Here is a 27307-nt window from a genome sequence, read left to right as displayed (position 1 = left end):
TTTCAGCAGGCGGGGGAAGTGTCACTGCCTTTGTGGTGTGTGCCGTGACATGGTTGCCTTGCATGTTGTTGCCTATGGCAACGTGTAGCTTTTTATGCTGGTGTGTGCACTTCCCCTTTCAGTTGTTTCCTCCTCTGTCCGGTGCTGGAGGGGTTAACCACCTTGTTGGGCGTGGTCACTAGGTGCTTAATCTTACCTGGGGCTAGAGGCCAGGAGTCAGTGGTACTCCAGCCATGGTGTGTGTTGGAGTTATGCTCCTGGTCTTCATGTTTCCATCTCCCAGATTGAGGGCCTCCTAGTGGGACATTGAAGTCTCCAGCGATGTCTTCCCTCCCTTACATGTGTTGTATGTTTGGTGTGGGGTTATGATTTGGTGTGTTGTAATGTCTAGCTTGGTGTTCCTTGTCTGGTATGTTTGGTGATATCTTCCAGCATGATTGCTAGACTTCCTAGCCTGTATGCAGTGCCACCTGGGGCTGCCATGCACCTTGAGGCATGGGGGTCCTGGCGGAGTCTGGTGTGCTGGATACCTGTGTAAGTTGCGGTTACGGTGTCCTGTTTGATGTTAGGGCTCCGGTACGTATTCACGGGTTCCAGTCGTGGTGGCAGCGGCAGGTAAGTGTGTTGTCTTGTTTTCTTACCTGCCGATTCTCTTGCTGCATATGGTCTTTTCCTTTCCCTGCGTCTAGGCCTTTTGAGACTCCTGTTCTTCCGTGTCCTGGAAGAACAGGGCGCCTCTCCTCAGCTCCTTTGTGAGGGATTCTCAGGGCGACTCAGGGCCTTAGGTATCCAGGGTATGAGCCGTCCTACCATCCAGGTCTGCTCATACGGTGAGGAGTTAGGGCTAGGTATAGGGATGCATTAGGAGGTGACCTGCTCCCTTATCCTTGTGTTCAGGCCTAGTTGCTTTCCTTATCCCCCAGTCATCGTACGGTGGGGGATTTTACCCACTCCCCACCGCGCACACCAAAGGCCATGACATCCATATTACAAAAACACGATGTGCAATATGGATTTGCAGATGTTAGATGATAGAACCCATTGACCATTTTTAACATCTTTCATTGCATTATGGACACTTTTGGAGTGGGCAACTTTTTATTACAGTACTCTATTTTCTAATTGGTCTTCATTGGAGATGAGTGAATCGTATCTAATGAATTGATCCATCTCATCAGCAAGGTTCTTCTTCTGTGTTAGCCTTTACCCACAGGTGAAGAAGAGCCCAATTGTCTGTTGATCTGTTGATTGACAGGGTCGGACATCTCACCTGGCCTTGACAATCAGGCACCTGCGCCTCTGCTCTGAGTAGCGGCGCAAGTGCAAAGGCTCTGCTTCAGCTTCAGGAGCAGCAACTATTCATGCGCCACTACCCAGGTATGTAGCAGCCAGGGGTGTACAAAGCTGTCATAGGGCCCCATACCTAAACCTAGTATAGGCCTCCCTGTGCCGCCAGTTTCCCACTATGTGTGCATCAAGCACTCCCAGGCGCTCTCTCTCCAAGGAGAGATAGTACCTCCCAAATCCTGACTTAGGCCTCTCACCCAGTTAAGCCAGTACTCTCTGTTCTGCACTAATGAGTGGCAATCAACCCAAAACAGCTGTCTGCAGATAAGGCCCTGTCTTATTTAATATCTTATTGAGTCATGTCTCAAGGCCTATTTAAAGGGTCGAACATTGACTTATAGGATACCTGCCTTACATCTGGTGGCATTGGAGGCAGAGCTTGCTACGAGCTCATTTGCATCCCTTTCTTCCCAGAATTCCAGAGGAGCATGTATGGCCTATAAGTCTCCTCATGCCGAGGAGAAACAGTACCCCCAAATCCCAGGCAATGTGGAACACAAAGCATAATGCCCCATATTTCTGATTAATTAAATCAAATGAAACTTAAAAATATAATAAAAAGTCACCCTCGGCCTCACCCACTTCATTTGACCTCTGTGGAACAGTGCATTAAAAATTTGGCGCGCCTAAAAAAAACAGCAAATTTATAAATGTCTTTATACTAGCCAGTACTCTCTGCTCTGCACTGATGAGAAGCAATTAACCCAAAACAGCTGTCTGCAGATGAGATGCTGGCTTAATTATTACCCAAGTCACATCTCAAGGCCTGTGTAAAAGGTCAAACATTGACTTATTGGATAGCTGCCTTACATCTAGTGGCATCAGAGGCAGCACTCGCTAACAGCTCATTTGCATACCTAGTTTACAGCAAGTAATGGTTATATGAATTATTATTGTTTGTATTTTACAGATTTTCCTCCATGGTAACAATCTTAACAGTCTGCACCAGTTGATCCACCCAGAATGTTTACCATCGGAATTTGGGGGTACACTCCCTCCATATGATATGGGAACATGGGCAAGGACTCTGCTTGGTCCTGATTACAATGATGAGAATGAGTATACCCACACTTACAACGCTATCCACGTGAAGTATGTACCTACCAATCTAGATAGAGACTGCTCGCCGAAATATATGAAAAGGTAATAATCTACTTAGTGAATGTGCATGTGGTTCACAATATATAACAAGCTTCAGTGTTTAGTGCTTTATTGTACACAATATTTTACAAGATCTAAAATGAGAATGTGCATCAATGTTTAAATGTTTAGTGAAATATGCAGACTGTAAGTCAAAAGTCCCTATCTTTTTGTATCTTGAGGGTCACATTCAGCTTAGAGTGATGGTCAGAAACCATATTCAACTCAAATATTGAAGATTTTTGTTTTTTTACTCCCTGCCTTCCCGGAGCCATACGTTTTTTATTTTTTATTTACAAGGCTTGTTTTTTTTTTGGTTTTTTTTTGCGGGACAAGTTGTATTTTCTAATGGCACCATTTAATGTTGCATACAATGCAGTGCAATGCCAAATGGCCGCAAACAAAAATCCAGCTCACCATGTATCCATCATCCTCCGTGCACCGAACGAACCAGGCAAGTTCTCCAGACTGTAATCTCACGATGTCAGAAAGCTAGAGCGCCGTAATCTCACTATGCGCCAGCTAGCACATGCACAGTGTCGTCATAGTGTTCCTTCCCTGTGCTGGCATCAGCCTCAGGGAACGAACTGCGTATGCGCTAGCTCGCGCATCACGAGATTACGGTGCATTAGCTTTTCTGACGTCGGGGAGCAAAGAGGAGATTCGGAGGATGCGGGGCGGTGCTGGGCTCCTTCACGCTGGACTCATCTGATGGACAGGACTCACTTCAGGTTAATTTGCATATGTATCAAATCGTTTTTTTACACAATAAAAGCACACAGATGTGCTAGTGGCCATCTAGCAACCCATGTCCTCAGCTCTATACACAAAATCCCGGTGACAGGTTCCCTTTAAGGGGGCGGGCCCCTGTGGAGGCCATTGTCAAGGGGATGGTGTGCTGTGAAACTCACTGTTAAAGGGGCAGGCTGCTGTGAAGGTCAAAGTGAAGGGGGTGGGCTGCTGTGGAGGTCCCATTTTAAGGAGACGGGGCACAGTGGGGGGGGGGTCAGTGTTAAGGGGTGGGTGGCTGTGGTGGTGGTCACTGTTAAGGCGGCGGGGTACTGTAGATGTCACTTATGGGGGGATACTGTCGATATCTTTTAACAACACACACAAACATTAAATGAAATAGTATGTGTGTATATATATATTAGAGAGAGAGTGCAGTGTACTGATATAAGACATACAAGGTATAATAGATGCAGTGTGTACAGAAATGTGGTCAGGATACATTAGGATCAATGCAGGGGTGTATATACCGCCTGTGCAGCTGGTTCAGCAAGGGAGGGGGCCATCCCAGTGCCAGCAGAGGCGTTTATTTTTTTATCTTATCATATTTTTCATTCCCTACCTCTGCCAACAGGGTAACATGGGCACCTTGGGGTGGAGGTCAGGAGGGGGCGGAGTTGGGGGGTGATTAGCACTTACTGCGAATCTGCTGCCCGTTTGTGTCTACACTCCATAGCTGAAGGACCTTTGACATCATAATCATGTGATCTTTTCAGCAGTGGAAGTGTGTTGGAGGGGTGAAAGAGGGGATTTAAGTGATTTACATGGGACTGCATGTTATAGAGCACTGTAAGGAAGATAAGTTATTTACATGGGACTGTAGGGAGAGAACTGATGTTATTTACATGGGACTGTAGGGAGAGAACTGGTGTTATTTACATGGGACTGCATGGTATACAAGACTGAAGGGAGAGGAGTGAAGTTATTCACATGGGACTGCATGGTATGGAAGACTGTAAGGAAGATAGGTTATTTACATGGGACTGTATCATATAGAAGACTGGTGAGAGAGGACTGGTGTTATTTACATGGGACTACATGGTATAGAAGACTGGAGGGAGAGGACGGGCATTATAATTTATGGGGGCACTACAGAGATGATTATAACTCCAGGGGGTACGGCAGGAGGTATAATTACAGGGGGCACTGCAGGGAACATTATAAATACTGTGGGCAGTGGTGTAGGGCGTTACTACTACTGAGGGCTCTATAGAAGTGCCTTAAAGATTATAAGAGGTGCCCTATAGGGAGGCTTTATTAGTACTGAGGGAACTGTAGGGATCCTTATTACCACTGGGGATACTATTTTGGGGTGGCTTTCGCCTGGCAGTGAGCCCGGTCACTGGCACTAATGGACATGCTTTAGCTCTGCCTTAGCCTGTAAAATGGCTAGGGCAGCGCTAAAGCCACCCATCAGTGCCGGTCTGTGTTGGGCCCATGTTCATATATGCCTGCATTATTGAGAAAAAAAATGAATATTTGAATATATGCAAATGATCCTCTAGGAGCAACGGGGGCGTTACCATTACACCTAGAGGCTCTGCTGTCTCTGCAACTGCCGCTCCCTGTCTACTTTGACAGGGTCTGGCATTGAAAATGTCATACCACCGGGACATGTTAAAGTGCAGAGGGTGCGGCAGTTACAGAGAGAGCGGAGCCTCTAGGTGTTATGGTAACGCCCCCGTTTGTATATAATAAAACATAATTTTTTCTCAGCAATGCAGGCACATAAGAACATGGGACCAACACAGATGCCTTCAGCTGCCAATCGCACACGTAACAGGTCAGTCCTTTAATTGTCCAAGTGTATGAGGGAGTCCTGAGGGATAGCTGAAGGCCTAGGGAGCATTTTACCATCAGCTATGGACTTCATTGAGGGGAGAAAGCTGGCACTAAAGTGCCTAGGGCAGCATCAAATCTAAATATGGACCTGGCTGCACAGCAGTAGCAGGATGTAGTGTCACAGTGCTGGTCTGTGTATGAGGAGGAGTGTTGCGGCCGGGAATCTGCTGTGCAACTCCTCCTACACAGACCAGCAGAGCAATGTGTGACACTACATCCTGCTGCTGCTGTGGAGCGCCAGCGGCTGAACTGTGATCATGAGGAACTAGGTGAGTATATTTTTTTAACTTCCTGTCAAGGGGGCACATATCTGACCATTACTACTGTGAGGGGGCACATATCTGTACATAACTACTGTGAGGGGGCACATATCAGGGCATATCTACTATGTACTGGCACAAAGGGGGAATAATTACTATGTGGGGGCATTAAAGGGGTTCTACAGTTATTTTAAACTGATGATCTATCCTCTGGATAGATCATAAGCATCTGATCGGTCCTACACCTGGGACCCCCGTCGATCAGCTGTTTCAGAAGGCAGCGGCGCTGGCATTAGTGCCACAGCCTTCTCGCTGTTTACCGCAGGCCCAGTGACGTCACGACTATTATCACTGGCCTGAGCGGGGCTAAGCTCTGTTCTCTTGAGTGGAGCTTAGCCCCGCCCAGGCCAGTGATACTAGTTGTGACGTCACTGGGCCTGTGGTAAACAGTGAGAAGGCCTCGGCACTACTGCCAGCGCCGCTGCCTTCTCAAACAGCTGATCGGCGGGGGTCCCGGGTGTTGGACCCCCGCCGATCAGATGCTGATGATCTATCCTTTGCACAGGGGCCATTTGCTGCCTGTGTCCGCCCCTGGGTCACTGTGTGTGAGGTACATGAGGTAGTGGTGATTGTAACTCTCTGCAGTATATGAGTGAGCAATGTGTAAAAACAGGGCATGGGTGGGCGGGGCAAATGAAGAGAAAAGTGGACGACCTCCTCTTACCACTCCATTCTAGTCCCAATTGATCAATGCAGAGCAAATTGTGCACTTCTAATCCTTGCTGTTAGGGGTTAAAGGGCCTGTGATGATGTCATCACCGGTCCTGGCAAATGCACCTTTCAAACCTGGGAACTACACCATTCTTGGTGAATTTCCTTTGCTAGATTGTGCAGGACCTGTGATGCTGATGATGATGTCATCACAGGTCCTGGCTGATGCACTGTTCTAGTGTGAGAACTACACTATGTAGTTCCCTTGCTAGATGTACAGGACCTGTGATGACATCATCAAAGGTTCTTTAGCTTTCTCCACTGACGATAGGAATTGAACACACCCACACATTGGGCTATACAGCAATTACTTCCATATGTCCTTTTCTGAATCCTCCCCTATCCTCTGGTGTCACAGCGATGCCGAGGAAAAAGCCTTTAGAAGTTAGGGAAAGGGGCAGAGAGCGGAGAAGGGCGACAGGCTTGGGCACTGTGAAAAGGGCCACTGGGCACTTGGGAGCTGTTTTTCGTAGGAATAAAAGTATTTTTCATGGACATGGAATAAACACTCAGATGACATAAAGGTACGGTTAGAATGCTTTCATAACGGTCCGATGGCCATTGCTGGTAATGATATTAGTGAAATTTAAGTCATAGACTCCCTTTAAGAGGCTGTGCCTCTTGGAAGATTTGGTACAGTCTACGTTGACAGACATTATACTAAGACTAGGGTTTATAACCCCCCTCTTTGTATATTTGCCACATTACCAACAGAAGCACTGCTCTATAATGCAATGTGGGACATCAGCACCATGTGGCAGCACATGAAGTGTTTATGGTACCACAGTGTGAAGCCTCAGCAACTCTTTAGAAGACCAATTAAAGGGGTTTTCCCATTTCAGACAATGGGGGCATATCGCTAGGATAGGTGCAGGTCCCACCACTGGGACCCACACCTACACTGAGAACAAAGGCCCATAAGTTGTGTAGGGGGCACTGCGGATGTGCAGCCACCCTCCATTCATTTCTATGGGGTCTCCGAAAATTGCCGAGCACTGGCTTGTCTATTTCCGTCAGCCCCATAGAAATGAATGGGAGCGGAGGGGAGAGCACTTGGTGGTGGCCGGACCTTGTAAAACCCAGGGTCCTCCGGCAACCACCTTACTCGCTCTGTTCTCTTGGACCCACACCTATCAGACAATGGTGGCATATCCTAGCGAGATGCCCCCATTGTCTAAGATAGGAATACCCTTTTAAGGAGCTATTTCCATGTGATGTGTTAATGCTTAAAGGAAATGTGTCACCAAAAATTTTATCTGCCAGTTAAAATTAGATAGTAACACGTCTCCTTTTTTCTAATCTGTTTTTATTTTCTGATTGCAGATTTTTTTATTCTGTTACTGAACATGATTATGGGGGCGGCCATCTTGCCTCAGCTGTTCTTAACATTCAGAAAGCATTAAGAAAATTTACGGCAGCCCCATGGGCCATAGACACAATGGTCAGGAAGGGACCCTATTGACTTCTATGGGAGAGTTTACTAGGCATGCTCTGTGACCTATGCAAAGGATAATTTCACTAGGAATGAGCGAATTGACTTCAGATGAAACTGTCATGGTCTCTCCCATGACAGGGGTCAGAAGATCTAAGAGACTGGCTGCACGTGATGTGATCTGACAGCCTCTTTGGTTTTACTTGTTTCTGTGTTGTTGCTGATTATGACCACACCTCTTGTCTCAGGTGTAGCTTAAGTGGTCATTCCAACTCCTCATTTTATTCTGGTCTCACCCATCATGCTATGCGGTTGATAGCTCCTTTCTGGTTGTTGAAGTGCTGGTGTTTGGTTCTCCTCTGAGTTCCTGCTTGTCTGCGTACTTCGGAGTTAAGTGTCTTTTACCTATTTCTAGTTTGTTGTATTCTCCTATCTTTTGGTATTAGGCCTGAGGGAGTCTCCTGTTCCTTTAGCTGGGAAGGAACAGGTCATCTTTTGTCCTGACACTACTGTATTTCCAGGGCCCTTTAGGGTCAGATAGAGCTCTAGGTTCCTGCGTATGAACATTCCTACCATCGAGGTCTGTTCATACTGATAGTAGTCCCCTTTCAGTAGTTTCCAGGCCTATTACCTTTTCCATTCCTTCCTGTGTTCGGTGTGGAGTTTGCTACCCACACCGGGCTGTGACAGAGGGTTAACTAATGCTCCTGCGGTTTTCCAGAATTTTGTTAATTATATCTTTCATCATCTGGTGGTAAGGTTTGTTGTGGTGTATCTGGATGACATACTAATTTATTCTCCAGATAAGGAGACTCATCAGGATCACATGAAACAGGTGTTACAGATCCTAAGAGAATAAATTGTATGCTAAAATGGAGAAGTGTGTATTTGCAGTTCAGGAAGTGCAATTCCTGGGTTACCTACTTTCATCTTCAGGTTTTCGTATGGATCCAGAGAAGGTCCGTGCTGTGTAGGACTGGGATCGACCCAAAATTCTGAAGGCGCTTATGCGGTTTTTGAGGTTCACCAACTACTACCGTAAATTCATTTTGAACTACTCTACTGTGGTTAAACCTTTAACGGACATGACTAGAAAAGGTTCTGATGTCTCAGTCTGGTCTGATGCAGAATTACAAGCTTTTTCTGCGGTGAAGGAATGTTTTGCTTCTGCTCCTATACTGGTGCAACTGGATGTGTCACAGCCATTCATTGTGGAAGTTGACGCATCCGAGGTAGGGGTAGGAGCAGTCTTATCACAGGGTCCTTCCCCTAGTAAATCACGCCCATGTGCATTTTTCTCTAAGACTCTCGGCTGCAGAAAGGAATTATGACGTGGGTAATAGAGAGTTGCTGGCCATTAAGTTGGCTTTTGAGGAGTGGCGTCATTGGTTGGAAGAAGCAATTCATCCTATTACTGTGCTTACTGATCACCAAAATCTGGCTTACCTGGAGTCAGCTAAACGACTGAACCAGAGGCAGGCCAGATGGTCGTTGTTTTTTACCAGATTTAATTTAATCGTCACCTATCGCCTTGGGGTTAAGAACGTCTAGGCTGATGCTTTGTCGTGTAGCTTTCCTGGGGGGGGGGGTGATTCGGAAGATCCTGGTCCAATATTGTGTGAAGGGGTAGCTATATCCGCCCTATATCCTGACCTTGAGGCAGAGGTGTTGGAGACCCAGGGAGATGCACCAGATTCTTGTCCTCCAGGGAAGTTGTTTGTTCCTTCTGAATTACGTCACAGGGTGTTCGAGGAACATCACTGTACGGTTCTCACAGGGCACCCTGGGAGCAGATCCATTATCAATCTCATCTCTCGTAGATTATGGTGGCTGGGGTTGCATAAGTGTGTTGAGAACTATGTGTCTGCTTGTAGTACTTGTGCACATGCTAAGGTGACACATACTCAGCCTTCCGGATCTTTACTTCCGTTGCCCATCCCGTCCCAACCTTGGACTCATTTATCCATGGATTTTATCACAAATTTACCTAATTCTTCAGGAAAAACTGTGATTTTGGTGGTTGTTGATTCTTTTAGAAAGATGGTGCACTTTATAGCATTGCCAGGTCTACCTAATGCTAAAACTCTTGCACAAGTGTTTGTCGATAACATTGTGAAATTACATGGTATTCCTTCTGATGTGGTGTCTGATAGGGGGACTCAGTTTGTTTCCAAATTCTGGAAGGCGTTCTGTACTTGTCTGGGGTTACAATTGTCCTTCTCTTCGGCCTTTCATCCTTAGTCGAAAGGACAGACTGAACGCAGTAATTAGAATCTGGAGACTTATTTGAGATGTTTTGTCTCTGAGAACCAGGAGGAGTTGTCTTTATTTTTGTCTTTAGCCGAGTTTGCCATAAATAACCGTAGGCAGGAGTCCACTGATAAGTCACAGTTTTTTGGAGCATATGGGTTCCACCCGCAATTTGGCACATTTTCTGGTACGGAAACTTCTGGTATACCTGAAGAGGAACAATTTTCCACTTCTTTGTCATCTATTTGGCGGAAAATTCTAAATAATCAGAAAAAAATGGGAAACAAGGATAAACGTATGGCTGAGAGAGATGTATGAATGGTCCGGACCTGAGAGTGGATGATTCCGTGTAGCTGTCCACAAGAAACATTAAGTTGAAAGTACCTTCTTGGAAGTTGGGCCCAACGTTTATTGGCCCATATAAGATCACTGCCATTATTAACCCGGTAGCCTTTCGTCTTGAACTTCCTCAGGCTTTGAAGATTCATAATGTGTTCCATAAGTCGTTGTTGAAGAGATATGTCGAACCTGTTAAACCGTCCTCCTTGCCTCCCGCTCCTGTCATGGTGGACGGTAATCTGGAATTTCAGATCGCCATGATAGTGGACTCTCGAATTCTCAGTAAATCCCTCCATTATCTCGTTCACTGAAAGGGTTACGGACCAGAAGAAAGGATGTGGGTTCCAGCGGCTGACGTTTATGCTAATCATCTGGTGAAAGCCTTTCACAGAGCTCATCCAGATAAAGTCGGTCCTGGGTGTCCGGAGGACACTCATAGAAGAAGGGGGGGTACTGTCTCCCATGACAGGGGTCAGAAGATCTAAGAGACTGGCTGCACGTTATGTCATCTGACAGCCTCTTTGGGTTCACTTGTTTCTGTGTTTTTGCTGGTTATGACCACACCTCATGTGTCAGGTGTAGCTTAAGTGGTCATTCCAACTCCTCTATTTAGTCTGGTCTCACCCATCATGCTATGCGGTTGATAGCTCCTTTCTGGTTGTGGAAGTGCTGGTGTTGTTTTCTCCTGAGTTCCTGCTCGTCCGCATACTTCGGAGTTAGTGTCTTTTCTCTATTTTTAGTTTGTTGTATTCCCCTATCTTTTGGTAATAGGCCTGAGGGAGTCTCCTGTTCCTTCAGCTGGAAAGGAACAGGTCATCTTTTGTCATGACATTATTTCCAGGGCCCTTTAGGGTCAGATAGGGTTAAGGGATTCACTAGGTGGTGACCGTTTCCAAGCCTAGTACCTTTTCCCTTCCCTCCTGTGTTCGGTGTGGAGTTTGCTACCCACACCGCGCCGTGACAGAAACATCCGAAGTCGATTCGCATAAAACTTCATTCATTCTGCAGGAGCTCCGTACAGTATTAGAATGCATTGGCTGGGATGAGCCGAAGTTATTGCTTTGCGAAGTCTCGCGAGACTTCGCAATAACTTCATAAATTAATTTGTACTGTAAAAAAACATTTCCCAAATTCAGGTTCGGTTCCAAGTGGTACCTTGGAACCGAACACAAGTTAGGGAAATGTTTTTTTACAGAAGCAATAACTTCGGCTCATCGGAGCCAATACATTATAATACTGTAAGGAGGTCCTGCTCCGTATAATATTAGAACAAGGTTTTATGCGAATCAACTTCGGATGTTTCATCCAAAGTCGATTCGCTCATCCTTATAATAACCTATTGTGAATGTTGGATCCTGTCTTATCTATACACAGAAGTGATATCATTATAGGCTGGATTAGAATGACAGATAAGCAGATAACTGCAGTAAAGTGTTCTGTACAGACCAAAATTATTAGGCTTAGTGGTGGCGCGAAAACTGCAGGATTTTATGTTTTTTGTTTAAATATAGATATTAAAAAAGAAAATTCAAAATAACATCATCGAAAATCATTTCAAAATATGTTATACATAAAAACATGATTTAAACAATAGTTTCTGAATTCTGATGACACTTTCCCATTAAGTCTAATTCATGATGTAAGATATATCGGCTGAAGGACACTAGCTCAACAATACAGAAACTGCTTTGAAAATCGTTGTGGAAAGTACCAGTATTCTTGTTTATTGGGTTACAATGATAAACATGAGAGGCGTACGTTTTATGCCATGATCTGTAGGTCGCTATTTGCTGTATGGTTCGCGGTAGTACTCGCCATCCTTTGATTTCACTAAGGCATCATGCACACGACAGTAGTCTTTTCTGTGACTCTGCATCCAATCTGCTTTTCCGCAAAAAAAACTGATGACGTTCCGTATGGCATCCGTTTTTTTTGCGGATCCGTTTTTTTTGTAATAATTGTAATAATGCCTATCCTTCTCCGCAAACTAGAAAAAAATAGGACATGCACTATTTTTTTTTGCGGAGCAACGGAACGGACATACTGATGCGGACAGCACACGGTGTGCTGTCCGCGTTTTTTGCGGACCCATTGAAATGAATGGGTCTGCATTCTATCCGCAAAAAAAAGCGGTCGTGTGCATGAGGCCTAAAACTGTCTTGTGACTGACAAATATGGCACATCATTTTTGGGGTGCATAACGTGTACCTAAAGAATATGACATAAATGGAAGGGAGCAACCACATGTCCCCAGCAACCTGCAGCACGAGATGTAAGCATGGTTCAGCAGTCACAGCTGGGACTTGCAATCAGATTAATGCCATTGACCTAGACCAAGGACATGCTTTCAATTAAAACAGCAATCCCATTTATTATTCCATCATACAGTAGTTTGCATTCTGAATAGTATTCGGTAGAATTCATGTATGTTTCATATCTGTGTTCTTTTTAAGGGATATTTATCTATACTACTGTAAAGTAGTTTAAATGATTATTAAATATAGAAAGTATTTACAAAAGTTAGTGCAAAAGTATAAAGATACATTTTCGGGAGCAGTGATGCAGCAGAGGGACATTATTACCCCATGTGAACGTACCCTCCTGGGGCTGTATGGACCATGGTAAGCAGTAGCATGCCTGCTGTCATTTTTTTTAACAATACTAAGAAAGGATAGGGCAGTGACGGACTGGGGTACCTAGGGCCCACCAGTAAAAATAAATTTTGGGGGCCCACTGTAAAGCTACAGTACATGCATATACTACCTGCCCACACTACCCAGTTTTTTATATGGACATAAGCAATGTACTGTATAGCATCTTAGCCAACCTATCTATATGTCAGTCTACTGTGCATGTCCCACTTGAGCAGGAGGTTGGGTACTAGGGGCCCACCTTGCTCAGGGGCCCACCAGGGGATTTACCTGTTTCCCTGTGGGCCTCTCTGAGCCTGGGATAGGGTTAAACTGATTACCTGTCAGAAATACTGCTCAACATATTCCAAAACATACAATATGACAAGTTCCAAAGCTCAGCACTGATCGGTAATTCCTGTCCCGTGGATTAGTTTCATAAGTGTGTCACGGATACCTATGGGCCACATTGCTGATAGTCTGGTGTCTATGCCACTAGATTTTGGGGTAACATAGTAACTTAGTTTGTACAGGCTCATGCACGTGACCGTATGTATTTTGCTTTCACAAAAAACGGATCCGCCAAAAATACGGATGACGTCTGCGTGCATTCTGTATTTTATGGAACAGCTTTGCCCTAATAGCACAGTACTATCCTTGTCCGTAATGTGGACAATAATAGGATATGTTCTATGTTGTACGGAACGGACATACGGAAACGGAATGCACACGGAGTAACTTTTTTTTTTTTTTTTGCGGACCCATTGAAATGAATGAGTATTAAAAAAAAAATTAATGGACACGGAAATAAAATACATTCGTGTGCATGAGCCCTAATGCTGATGAAAGACATTCATCCATCCAGTTCTATTATCCTGAAGAGTTGTTCCAGAGGTAGGCAACCCAACCCCCATGAGGCTCCCAGGACTAGAGAGGTTTGTGATATTGATATACACTGATTGGCAAAAGAGAAATAAATAATGCACCCAGATGTAAAAGTTGGATCCTTGCAAAATTTGACATGTGGTCATGTCTCACAGATATGTAAATTATTGCAGGTGTGGCCTGATTAAGCACTGGATCTTACCTTAACGGGGCATGAAAGTGCTTCCCCCAGTGCCCTATAAAAAGGCATTCAGAGCTTACTTTTGGGTGGCATACCTCTTGGTGAGAAATTGCTGACTGCTAGACATGCCTCTACGACACACAAATAAATTTTGCCCAGCACACAACTTTGAGGGGGCTCTTCATTGGACTGAGAGAAGGATAGTCATTTTGATGAATTACCCAACATCTCCAGTGATAACCTCCGTCACTCCAGCTGTGGTGAAACTACGACTTCCTGTATGCTCCATTTATTTCTATGGAGTTCTGAGAACAGCCAAGCAAGTGTGCATCTTGGGAGTTGTAGTTTTACCATAGCTGGAGTCCCAGAGTTTAGCCACTACAGACCTAGGCCATTATAACCTAGCTGTTAGGAGGTGTTGGGAGCAGGGATTAGATATGGGTATGCATACGCAGAAAACATGCTCTGGATGGCATAGACAGACCACCAGTAGAGAGGATTGTTAGATCCCATAGTTTTGTTGTCCTCCCTTCCAGACACAGATGGCACTTTTATTACACACCCCTGTCTCTGCCTGGACCATTTCCTTAGCAGAAGGAAATTTGATGTCACAGCACCCATTACACATGTGACATTTGCTGACTCCTTCGTTTGCAGTGGTGTCATGAACGAGAAACATGGACTGCTACAAACTGAAACCTTATCATCTCTAGAGATGAATCCAAGTTCTGTTTGGGATTGCACAATGGTAGGGTTCAGGAATGAAGGCCTTATGTTAAGCACTTCAACCCTGCCTTAGCTGTAGAGCGACACACTTCTCCAACTGCTGGTGTGATGATCTGGGAGCTATCGCATACGACAGTCGGTCACCCTTAGTAGTGATAAGAGGGACACTAATAGCTCAGCAATATATGCAGGACATCCTGTGGCCACATGTGTTGCTTCTGATGGCAGGTCTTCCAATTGGCATTGGTCAGCAGGATAATGCTCGTCAACACACAGGAAGGGTTTTCCAGAAATGTCTCCACCAGATTACAACACTTCCTTGGCCTGCCTGGTCGCCAGATTTATCACCAATTGAGTATTTATGGGACCGGTAATCTATGAGTGTGTAGGATCTACAGGCCCAGCTGCAACATCTGTGGGCAAATGTGCCGCAGGATACCATACGGAACCTGTATGCTTCTATACCCATCCAGAACTCATCTTGTATCCAGACTAGAGGCTGACCAACAGGGTACTAGAGCCTCCTATTAATTGTACAGTTTTCCCCAATAAACTTCTCCTTTCACTGTAATATTGTAATTGCTTACATATATCATCATTACATCACACATAGAAAGTTTCATTAGATTTTTAGTTTCATCAACTCCTTCTTTGTGCATTTAGTATATTTTGGTGACAGTAGAGTATTTTATTTGAATTCCAAAATTATTCATATAAGTGACAAATTTCAGTCAGACATTGATCTAATCAAACTCGGATTGCTGTAGAGTTTCCTAGTGCTAAACACACAGTCATTCTGCTGCAATCTGGGTTTCATAAAGGTCATTATGGCTGAATGTGTCATTTATTTGATTTTGGATTGCAAATGAAAATCACAGCAAATTTAATCTATTGAGTGATGGATCCTTTTTGCCAAAGAGTGAGATCCTATCCGTACACCCCCAACTTTTGGAGTGCCATGTTATCTATTGCTTTCCAGAGTGTTGGATACACTGGATATAGTGTAGAAAATATTAAACTGATCTGAATGGGGTTACAGTGTCTCTAGAAAGGCATATTCCCTTATATTCATCAGAAATCTCAAAAACATCTCAAACAATATAATAGGCTATGTTCACATTGCATGTGTGACTTACATTCAGCATTTGCATCAATACTTTTATTTTATTTTTTTAACTATGAGACCCTATTGGGATCATATGCCACTAATGTCTACACTGAATCACAGCCATCTATCGGAAGCATATGTTGGTAAGGTTGGAAAATAGGTGAACAGAGCCATGGATTGTTACGTAATCACAGGCAATGTTTCCCCGGGTCCCAATAAAAGAAGGGACACATAGAGGACAGTAACAATGACTGCCAGATCAGAGTGCACCAGGTTTTTCTGTAATAATAATTATTCTATGGCACATTCCGTAAAATGTTTTTGTGGACATTTAGACATTGAAGGCCTTGATCAAAATGATTTATAACACTGATGTCTTTCATACAGAGAAGCACTTGAGCACTTAAAGTGTTTTGGAAAACTGGAGGCCATTATAGAGTAATGTTCTAATTGCCTAAAATGAATTAGCCACATTTCCCATCTTGCTAAAGTTTGACCTCCACCTGAATTAGAATTCATGGTTACATAATTTAGAACATCCTCTGAGTTCTCTAATATAAATCAAACAGCAGAATTTATTAGCAGGTTAGCCCTCTCTTTGCGAGATGTAGACAATTGATCTCATCAAAGCTTTATTAGACTAATTAGGTAATTAACAGAACTCGGAAGAGCCATGAACTGTCAAACTCAGTCGTACAAAGTGTTCAGTTGGTATCCATTTAATAGATGATCTAAAAATAAGATATTCCCCCGGTCTTGTCCTCAGCAGTCTGGCATCTTTCTGCTTCTTCCCAGTGGGCACAACCACCAGGTAGCATGTTCCATCCACTCCACGCAGGCTGAGGCCTGTTTCTCTGCTGCCTCTGCCTCTGTCTCTGGCTCTTAAAAGGCCAGTGTATGCTCACCTAAATCTTCCCCATCCTATGACTGGCCCACACATTGTATTTAAGGCACCTTCCCTTGTGAGACGATGTCTGAGCAATAGGTTCTAGTACTCTAGTGTCCTGCGAAGGTGTGCTGTTATCTTGTCTATCTGCCTATGTAACGACTTTGTCCTGATCTCTGAATTTAACCTTTTGCTGCCTGACCTCTATATTATCTCCGTACTAACCCTGACCTGCCTCTCCTGACACTTGGACTCAGTGAGTTGCATGACTCTGTCTGCCTCGACATTGGCTAGACCATGACTACAGTAGATCCACATCCGCTTACTAACAATTGGTAAGTTAAGCATATTTAGGCAGCCCTACCCAGGACACCAAACCCACCCAAGAATGGCCACTTATGAGTAGGGCTTACATAGGCCACACCTACTTTTGGCTCGAGCAGCCCACAATTGCTAGGACTTTCACTAAAAATTAGTGATAGTCCTTGTAAATTGGGGACTGATGGCAACTATGCGGGAGCAGTAGTCTGAGACCTTTCCTACACTGTGTTGAGACCTATAATTAGACAACAATGCAGTGTCAGTAAGTTAGTGAGCAGGCACAGCTGGGGGGATTGCTCACCTACATCTGCCACTGATTCCATTTTGAGGGTGGGAGGGGTGTCATTCTAATCCTTGTTATTGAGCCTCCCTTGTACAGAATAGACAGAACGCATACTGGCTGTAAATATAGCCATGTGAATGCAGCTTTCTATGGGGAATGCTGGCTGACAGTCTTTGGAAATCCACTGCAACACCACAGTGGATGGGAAACTGTAGTAATACTAAGGAAGAATATACCATTGCATGGCACCCATCAAAATCAATGACCATCTACTGATTACATTAGATGCCAAAGGCCTTCCATTTTGCAAGCCACGTCACTTTACAGACGGGTCACACCCTTCGCTGTCTGTTTGGACACCGCGGCTGTGTCTGACAACCTGCCATCACACACAGTTAGGGCTAAATGCTGAGACACTTCTGTGAAACCTGCAAACTCTTCCGGGAGGCCTCTCCTTCTTCCAGGAACCTCCCAGAGGCTCAGGGGGAGTTTTGCAAGTATACTGATAGGTTTCAATTGATTTGACAGCAAGAATAAGGCTGCATGCCGAACTCAAGCCTGAACTTGCAAAGGGTGTTCACCCTCCTCTTGTGACGTTCTTGAGCCCAAACACACAATCTTTAGCAGTGCCCCTCCACATACCATTCATAAGGCCACTTTCCCATGGTCAGTATTTGGTATCGGTATTTGTAAGCAAAAACCAGGAGTGGAGCCTTCAGAGGAAACATAGTATGGAAAGAGTTGTGTTGGACCCACTCCTGGTTTTGGCATATAAATGCTGATGCAAAATGCTGACCACATACTGATCATTTATAAGGCCACTTTCATATGGTCAGTATTTGGTCAGCATTTTGCATCAGTGTTTATAAGCCAAAACCAGGAGTGAGTCCAAAATACAAAAGAGGCACAGATCTTTCAATTTCACATTTCCTCTTTTGGTTCCAATCCTGGTTTTGGCTTCAAATGATGACAAATACTGATTGTGTGAAAGTGGCCAAATATTAGTGTCTTCTTGAGTGGCAGATTGGACCATTGTGACAGCTACCTCCCACTCCCAATTATTATGCCTCTGATTTTCATGTATTCAGTGAGGAATTTATCACTTTGGTAAAAAACCGGACAAAGAGAAGAACCTAACAAAACTAACTTCATGAATAGTAGCAGTGCTTGTGATGTTTCCTTATTTCTTGCAGGTCTCAGTCAGTAGTAGAACCTGGCACGCTGATGCATGAGGACCACAGAGACAGTGAAAACACCCAGCCGCTGCTCGCCCTGGACTGATCTCCGAACATCACAGCAATCACTTGACATTTCACAAGAGTCTTTTTTTTCTTTTTTTTTCCAATTTTTTGTCACTTTGCAAAACACTCACCAGCTACTTGCACAAGATGCAAAGACTTGTTAAATTTCATTGCCATAGTGCCAACAAACAGGAGCAACTTTATAACTGTGAAGATTCTTTTACTGCCAAAAAGGACCCAAACAAAGTGCATTTGAGACTTTCATACACTACGACATATACTGCACTGCCTAATGTAAAGGAAATATATTAAAGGGTAGATTTTGTCTTAGAAAAGCTTATATGGTCAGTATTTTTGTACCACATCCTATGGACCTATGAGGTTTCATTAGTATACCAAGTAAAGCACCAGCAGAAAGTTGGCAAAATATAACAAAGCCAACAAAGTATAACAAATCTGAGTATAATTAATGAATCTATAGAAGATATTAGGTTAGTTGTCATCATATAAGTATTTACTAACACGTAAAATTTTTCACTTTTTTTTCATAACTTGCTTGAAAATTGTTCTTGCCCTGTTGAATATGTATTGGATGTTATTTGCACCTATCAAAGCAAATCTATTCACATGTACACAAATGAGATTGAATGTATCCATATTTACCCGATTGGTACTGCCTTTGTTTTCAGTGTTTCAGAGGTGACGCCCTGTTTAGGTGGTCTACATTATACCCTATACATTAAAAGACATTGCTTTGACATTGACTTTGTTTTATTTTGTAATTACTGTTTGCGGAATATCATTACTAGTTTTACAGAAATTCTTCATGCCATTTGGATCAATGACACATAACATGATATTAGTAAGTGAGAAAGACCAAGACATGAGAGGAGTAAGGAACATTTTAAATTAGCAGATAATCAGGCCAATTACTAGGAATGGACGTTCATATGAACACTTTTTCCCCATAACTGGCCACTGTTAAAGAAGAACTCCCCAAAAAATGATATTCTCTCTGTAATGAAGGTAATCTTATCAGTGACTGTATTTGTGAGTTAAAACCTCCCTTCTGATACTGAGCTGCATCATGTGACACAGGACAGGAAGTCAGTTACTTTTCTATTCATTTCTATGGGAGCCTCAATGTCAGCCTCATAGGAATGAATAGAGAAGTAACTGATTTCCTGTCCTGTGTCAGTTGGAGAATCAGAGTCTTGTTCACATGACACATCTGAGGATCAGAAGGGAGGTTATGACTCACAAGTTACCTGTAAGAAGATTACTTTTACTACACTTTACATCACGGTCGGTGAATCATTTTTTTTGTATGCTTCTTTAATGTGCCAAAATTGGCAAATTGGTGATCAGCCAACAAAAAAGCCAATTCTCATGTACAGTGCCATACATTTGCTAGTGGCTATGCCTGGTATTGCAGTTTAGTACCTTTCCCTTGAATCAAACTAAGCTGCAGAGAACTGCAGCACCATGGGCAGCCGCTATTAAATGTACAGTTCTGTGCCTGATAAACAAAGAAGGTGTAAGAGTCTTCTTTACTAAGTTGATCATTGGGGGTGCTGGTAATCATAGGCCATCAACATCAAGGTCCTGGAAAATCTCTTTAAAGCTTTCCTATCCCTATATTCCATAGCATCAAGGGTAAACTATATATCTCTTATTTATCACTAACATCCGAGAAGAAACAAAGTATTTTATGACTGTGGAACCATCTGGCTTATGGTTAGAGCAACGTGTTGGTTATATTAAGGCGAGGTCTAAATGGTGACATGTGTGGTGCAACAAAAAGGGTACAACTACATTGTGATGTGTTGTCTCACCAATGTCGCACAACATTTTTTGTAATGATAGGCAGTGGTGTCAGACTGCGACAGTTGCACAAAAATCCAACATGTCGCATGTCTCAGTGAGACACCAATTTTTATTATAATTTTTTTGTCACAGTTGCAGCATTGCAACACCATTGACTATCATTTCAAAAAATATTGCGCTCTTTTGTTGCACGACACATGTTGCCGTGTAGCCCTAGCCTTAGTCTGGTCCTATAGGCAATATTCAGATCAGATTTCCTTGACCAGCCATGGAATGCTAATCACAAAATTAAGTATCATAAGTCAACCCATAAAGCCCCACAAACCATATGTTCTTTAAAGGGGTTCTCTTGAAATTAAGAAAATGAAAATACTTAAATATTACTTCATTATAAATATATTCCCAAATACCTTACTTTAGTAATAATGGCTCGTTTTGTCTGGGGAGCAATCAATAGGAAAAACAAAATGGCCACTGTCTTATTAGTACACACACAATGTGTCCTAATCACACAGGAGGACAATTACTTCACAACGCTGAGCTAAAGAGCTACCTCATCCTCCTCTCTGCTCTGCTTGTCAAGGACTATGATCCTGAATACAGTTTAATATGGTCATCAGCTGAATCTCTGTAAAGGAGTTTATGAGCAGATGTGGCTAATGAGCAGCAGCACTTGTATGCAGTTTCCATTACCATAGTCCCACATTACCACAGTCTGTCCTGTCCATCCTCTCTGTACTTCATGTCTCCTTATGAGCTCCATTCCTACAGAGATTCAGCTGAAGATCTTCTCATCTGTATTCAGGATCATAATCCCTGACAAGTAGGAGAGGAGGATGAGGCAGCTCTTTACCTCAGTGTTGTGAAATAATTTGTCCTGCTGTGTGATTAGGACATGCTTTGTGTGCACTAATAGGACAGCGGCCATTTTGTTTCTCCTAATCATTGCTCCCTAGACAAAATGATCCATTATAACTCATGAAAGGTATTTGGGAATTTATTTATAATAAAGTTATATTTACGTATTTTCATTTTCTTAATTCCCAGAGAACCCCTTTAACATCAAAGGCAAATCCATATATCTGTCATTTATCATCAACCATCGGTAGCACTGGGTGCCTGGACTATGTTATTCATCTCATTAGCAGGCTTTAGTGACCATGCATCAGAATTTCAGGCCAAAGTCATATCGCTGTGTTATGTTCCACTACGTTATACAAGAAAGAAATATATGTTGTCCTCCCATGATTCATGTATCTGTTTACTGGCTATTGTCGGCAGTGCAAAGGTTTATTCAATGCAGTCACAGAGCTATATTTTGCCCCTTAAATTGAATAAAAAAAGAAGAATCAACAAGAAAGAAAACATAATGGCATATATCTCCTGTGACCATCTCTTGTGGAGCTGGGGCTGTGGAGAGCAGTATAAACATATATTTTGTGGAGTTTTTATTATCAGAAGTAGTGTGAGTATGATACCAGGTACTGCTCCTACAAGTGCACTGGAGGCGGAGCTTCACTGTGAAGTGCTCCTGAGCCCCTCCTCACTGCTCTAATGTCTGTTGCGGTATCTTGGGTGGATCAGTGCAGAGGGGCGGGGCCATGAAGCAGCTCACTGTAGAGATCACTTCACAATTAAGCTCTACCCCCAGGACCCTAACAGGAGCAGAACCTAGCAGAATAAACTTCCAATAACACTACTTGTGAAGATAAAACCTCCACAAAAGGTACTGCCCCCTATCTAGTGCTGTCAGCTGTTAAGCATGGTCAAAACTGCTGACAGAGGTTTTCCGAGATTTAGATATTGATGACCTATCCTCAGGATAGGTCATCAATATCATATCAGAGGGGGCCGGACACTCTGCACCCCCAACGATCGGCGTTCCTGTGAGCGTTATAGTCTCTTCGCAGCTTAGGCTTGTTTACCATTTTGCGCTATACATCTCCAGCAGGCTGTTCCGGCAGGTGAGCAGCCTGCTGGAGAAAAAGACACACGTTTCACCAGCTTTATAATGTTCCATCCAAAAATAAGGCAGAGGCTTCATTTTTGGATGAAAGGTTATAGAGCCGGTGATACTTGTGATACTTGCTCCTGGTTTCTCCGTGCTGTGCTTCATCTATGCATTTAGGTGCCTAACAGCATTTACATTTATATTAGCCTGCTGGAGTTGTCTGGATCTGGCACTGGCTGATGCTAACTGACATCCGCCAGCCCCATTCACTATAATAGGGACTGGCGGAGATCCGGCTGCAACCCGGCAAACATGCTGAGAAGCAGCTGGACGAAAACTGCTGCATGCTGCTACATTTGTCCGGCCGCTTTGTGGCATATTTGCCGGGTTGCAGCCAGATTGCCACCAGTCCCTATTATAGAGAATGGGGCTAGACTGTGATGTGTTTGCATCCGGCAATGCAGAAATGCAGAGAGATCCGGCAGGCTGTTCCCTGCCAAACAGCCTACAGGATTCTCTTTAACGCAAATGTGAAACAGGCCTTACCAAGCACAGTGCTGTCCATTGGTTAATAGCTGTGCTTGGTATCGCAGCTCAGTTTCAATCACTTCAATGGGACTGAGCTGCACCTTGGCCACGTGAACGATGAACGTTACGCCACTGGCCTAGGAAGAGGCTGTGGAAGTCACGAGAGCCTGGCAGTCTCTTCAAGCAGCTGATCAGCATGGGTGCTGGACCACTGCCGAACTGATATTAATGACCTATCCTAAGGATAGTTCATCAATATCTAAATCTTGGAAACCCCGTTAAATCTGTGACAAATGTCAACACAAAGTTCCGTAGGAAGAATATAAGGAAGAACTCAACAGAAATATTTCAAGTGCCAAAGATTCCATTTGCTTTTCTTTTATTTGCAATGTTCTTCACCATGTAATAAAATGTATGCTATATCTGATTTGTCTTTTTTGTTTAAAGTGCCAATTTGGATGTGTACATTGTACTGTGTCAACTTTGGTTTTACATTGACCTGTGTTGGTGCAAATGACTTGCAAATACCATGTTTTATTACAACATTACGATGCAAAAGTTAGAAAACCGTGTTATCAGCCATTTTTTCTGAAGAATCCCTGCTGTGGGTATGGTGGAGTAAGATAAATGTTGCCCATTTACTGCCTACTACAACTGTTCCTACAAGCTTCAGATGTTGCAGAACTGCCACAGATTTTGCACTGCAAATCCATGGCACTGGACAGTACATACATGTGGACGGTGTGTTCAAAACTCAATCCACACTGAGAAGTCAGAGCATGATGCCATTTTTCAAATATACAGCATGCTCATTCTTAAGAAGAAATGTCACAGATTGCAGGGTGAGGCCATGACAAAACACCCAAACAAAAATCCACCTTTAACACAAAACCTGCAATAAAGAAAATGTAGCACTTGAGAATTTTGCAGTGGATTTCACCCTATGCATTGCACAGTATGAAATTCGTGGTAAAAACGTGACATATCTGCAATAGAATTGATAAGCTGTGGATTTGAAAACCACATTGTGCCCTAAATTCTGCATGGTTCTTATTGCAGCGTCCCACATATACATTCACCTAAAGAATTATTAGGAACACCATACTAATACGGTGTTGGACCCCCTTTTGCCTTCAGAACTGCCTTAATTCTACATGGCATTGATTCAACAAGGTGCTGATAGCATTCTTTAGAAATGTTGGCCCATATTGATAGGATAGCATCTTGCAGTTGATGGAGATTTGAGGGATGCACATCCAGGGCACGAAGCTCCCGTTCCACCACATCCCAAAGATGCTCTATTGGGTTGAGATCTGGTGACTGTGGGGGCCATTTTAGTACAGTGAACTCATTGTCATGTTCAAGAAACCAATTTGAAATGATTCGAGCATTATCCTGCTGGAAGTAGCCATCAGAGGATGGATACATGTTCTCATTCTGTTTACGCCAAATTCGGACTCTACTATTTGAATGTCTCAACAGAAATCGAGACTCATCAGACCAGGCAACATTTTTCCAGTCTTCAACAGTCCAATTTTGGTGAGCTCGTGCAAATTGTAGCCTCTTTTTCCTATTTGTAGTGGAGATGAGTGGTACCCGGTGGGGTCTTCTGCTGTTGTAGTCCATCCGCCTCAAGGTTGTGCGTGTTGTGGCTTCACAAATGCTTTGCTGCATACCTCGGTTGTAACGAGTGGTTATTTCAGTCAACGTTATCAGCTTGAATCAGTCGGCACATTCTCCTCTGACCTCTAGCATCCACAAGGCATTTTTGCCCACAGGACTGCCGCATACTGGATGTTTTTCCCTTTTCACACCATTCTTTGTAAACCCTAGAAATGGTTGTGCCTGAAAATCCCAGTAACTGAGCAGATTGTGAAATACTCAGACCGGCCCGTCTGGCACCAACAACCATGCCACGCTCAAAATTGCTTAAATCACCTTTCTTTCCCATTCTGACATTCAGTTTGGAGTTCAGGAGATTGTCTTGACCAGGACCACACCCCTAAATGCATTGAAGCAACTGCCATGTGATTGGTTGACTAGATAATTGCATTAATGAGAAAAAGAACAGGTGTTCCTAATAATTCTTTAGGTGAGTGTATGTGTAAATGGGACACTTCAAACATCTGAATATATATTTATTGAAAAATATAACAAAATAATAGCAAAGACAGGTGCACTCTGCGGTCTTACTAAACCCTCAAACAGATTTTAAACTTGAGAGATTAGCCAACGTGTCCTACGGTGTAGGACATGTCTGAGCCCGAGCACCACGCCAAGGTTTGTGTAGGATGTTTATTGTGGTATTGTAGGACATGTTGGCTAATCTCTCAATTTTAAAATCAGTTTGAGGGTGTAGTAAGACCGCAGAGAGCACCTGTCTTTGCTATTATTTTGTTATATTGTTATATTGATTATCACATCCACATAATTTCTATCTTGTGTAGGATGTCTATTGTGGTACTTGTGGTTCGCTGTGGTCATCCTCCACTGTATGCATTTTTGCTGGGGATCGTCATTAGCAACGGGCCACAAGTGCAGGATTTGCTCCCCTGTATATATATATATATATGCGCAACTGCATGTGGGTTTGAGCACTTCCTGCTTGTTTAATACCACGCCATTCTTTTCAGTTTGTATATATATTTATTGAATTGTAATGTATGGTATTCTTTATTATCTGGCTGGCAGGTTCATTTACATCCATTTTCCTCTAGGTGGTGCTGGCACGACATAATATATATAGTAGTGAAAAAAGAGAGGTTCTGCTTCGGCGCGCAATCACCGGTGGAGACGGTCTTAATGGATTCTTATTACGTATTATTGTGAAACCTGATGAAGGGGAAATTTTAATCCCAGAAACACGTTGTTTCTATTAAATAAGAAGAATCCATTAAGACCGTCTCCACTGGTGATTTCGCGCCAAAGCAGAACCTCTCTTTTTCCACTACGAATATCTTTTGGGGGACTGGACATCCTATCCGAAAGAACACACAGTCTGCGGCTGCAGTCCCAATACAAAGGTCTTATCTATAAGTCTACAATAGAGTTGTGCCTATATTAGCACAACCCTACAAGGTAAGCCTGGATATTTCTCACTACATTATTCTATTATTTGAACATACTACCCTATTGTGCACCCCCCCCCCCCTTCTTTTCTGTTTTCCCTCATTCTTGGAGGGTAATACAGATTTGTCCACACAATAAGATAATATATATAGTGGGGGGGGGGGGGGGTCTAGCTTAGAGCGGAGTAAAGGAGGAGCAGAATGTAGTCAGAGTAGGGAGAAGCAAGTTCATGGAGGAGAGATACAGGCTAAAGTCACCATGTAGCTGTGTTCCTTTCCTCTGGGCCCTGATCAAGCCTGGAGAAGATAACTACAGAAACCAAGCACCAGACAGTGAGTCTATATACAAAGATGCAGAGAGCCTAGCGAGGGTAACAGCTAAACTTAGCTTATGGACCTCATTAGCACAAGTGACTAGGAGTAGCTTTCCGAGTGCCTGGACACAACTGGATGATTAAGACCAAAATTGTCCTTATCCATTACACAAGCCTTCCGGGTCATAATGGAAAAACCTATTTATAAAAGTATCCTGCCAAATAATGAAGCAGATGTGTTTGCCTGCCACAAGGGAGATCGCCCTTAAAGGATAGCTCATAGTAACTATATATATTTACTGTATATCAGCATCTTTAGTGCCAGAGTGCTGTAAAGAGTGAATTTAGGATTACCACCGGGATCCTTGCCTGTAAAGTATCAGTTTTCGAAGAATCCCTCCATTGACAACTGCCATTGCCTGATAATAGGATTACAAGTCAACTTATTATTATTGCTATACAAAAAGCTTTCCCTTGATGAACTGTACCAACTGTCCAGAGACTATTGATTCTTCAGTAAATGTTCAACTGGTTTACAACTGACTCCTCATCATTTCCACTACTACTCTCAACATTTGCACCTAACGATGCTGGCGTCACGAACCAGGGGCCCAGCAACAAAAGCACCTTACACCCATTACCATCAAGGGCACCTCAACTTCCATCTGGCTGGTGTTCCCTGTAACCGAGAGTGCCCCGGAGGATTTCACGCTGTCTTCCCATCCACTGTACGCCAGCCCAAGAAGGCATCTGCTAACCGTGAGTACATGAACCATTGCACCCATCGGCCCACCATGAGCCTCACGTGTTTTCCCCTGTGGTTTGGTAGCGTTACATTATCCCCTAGTCCCATTCACACAGAATCTTTTGACACTGGAATTTTGGAATCCACTTCCCATTGCTTTCAATTGGAGGCCATGCTGCTGCTCGTGCGGCCAGAGTTTTAGGCCCCTTGTAGACGAGCGTGGCCGGATTATGTCCGGATGCGTTTAGTGAAAACTGCACGATTTCGCAAACAAAGCCATTCAGTTTTGTTTGCAATCGTGTTCAGTTGTTCCGTTTTTATTGCGTGGGTGCAATGCGATTTACTGCGTTTTGCACGCACGTGATAAAAAACTGAATGTTTACAAACAACATCTCTAAGCAACCCTCCGTGAAAATCGCATCGCATCCACACTTGCTTGCGGA

The 27307-nt window shown here is 43.5% G+C and overlaps 1 protein-coding gene across 1 annotated transcript in view; it reads left to right on the top strand.

Moving 5' to 3' along the window:
• CLVS1 (clavesin 1) overlaps positions 1 to 18471 on the top strand; it is a 78351-nt gene extending 59880 nt beyond the window's left edge. The window contains exons 4-5 of the mRNA XM_040432827.1: positions 2258 to 2490; positions 18384 to 18471. Coding sequence (XP_040288761.1) covers positions 2258 to 2490; positions 18384 to 18471 — 321 coding nt within the window. The remainder of the gene's footprint in view (positions 1 to 2257; positions 2491 to 18383) is intronic.
• Positions 18472 to 27307: the final 8836 nt, after the last annotated feature.

Source organism: Bufo bufo, chromosome 5 (assembly GCF_905171765.1).
Source record: "Bufo bufo chromosome 5, aBufBuf1.1, whole genome shotgun sequence".
NCBI lineage: Eukaryota > Metazoa > Chordata > Amphibia > Anura > Bufonidae > Bufo > Bufo bufo.
The sequence above is the reverse complement of the archived record's forward strand: the minus strand, read 5'-3'. Positions and strand labels throughout refer to the sequence as shown.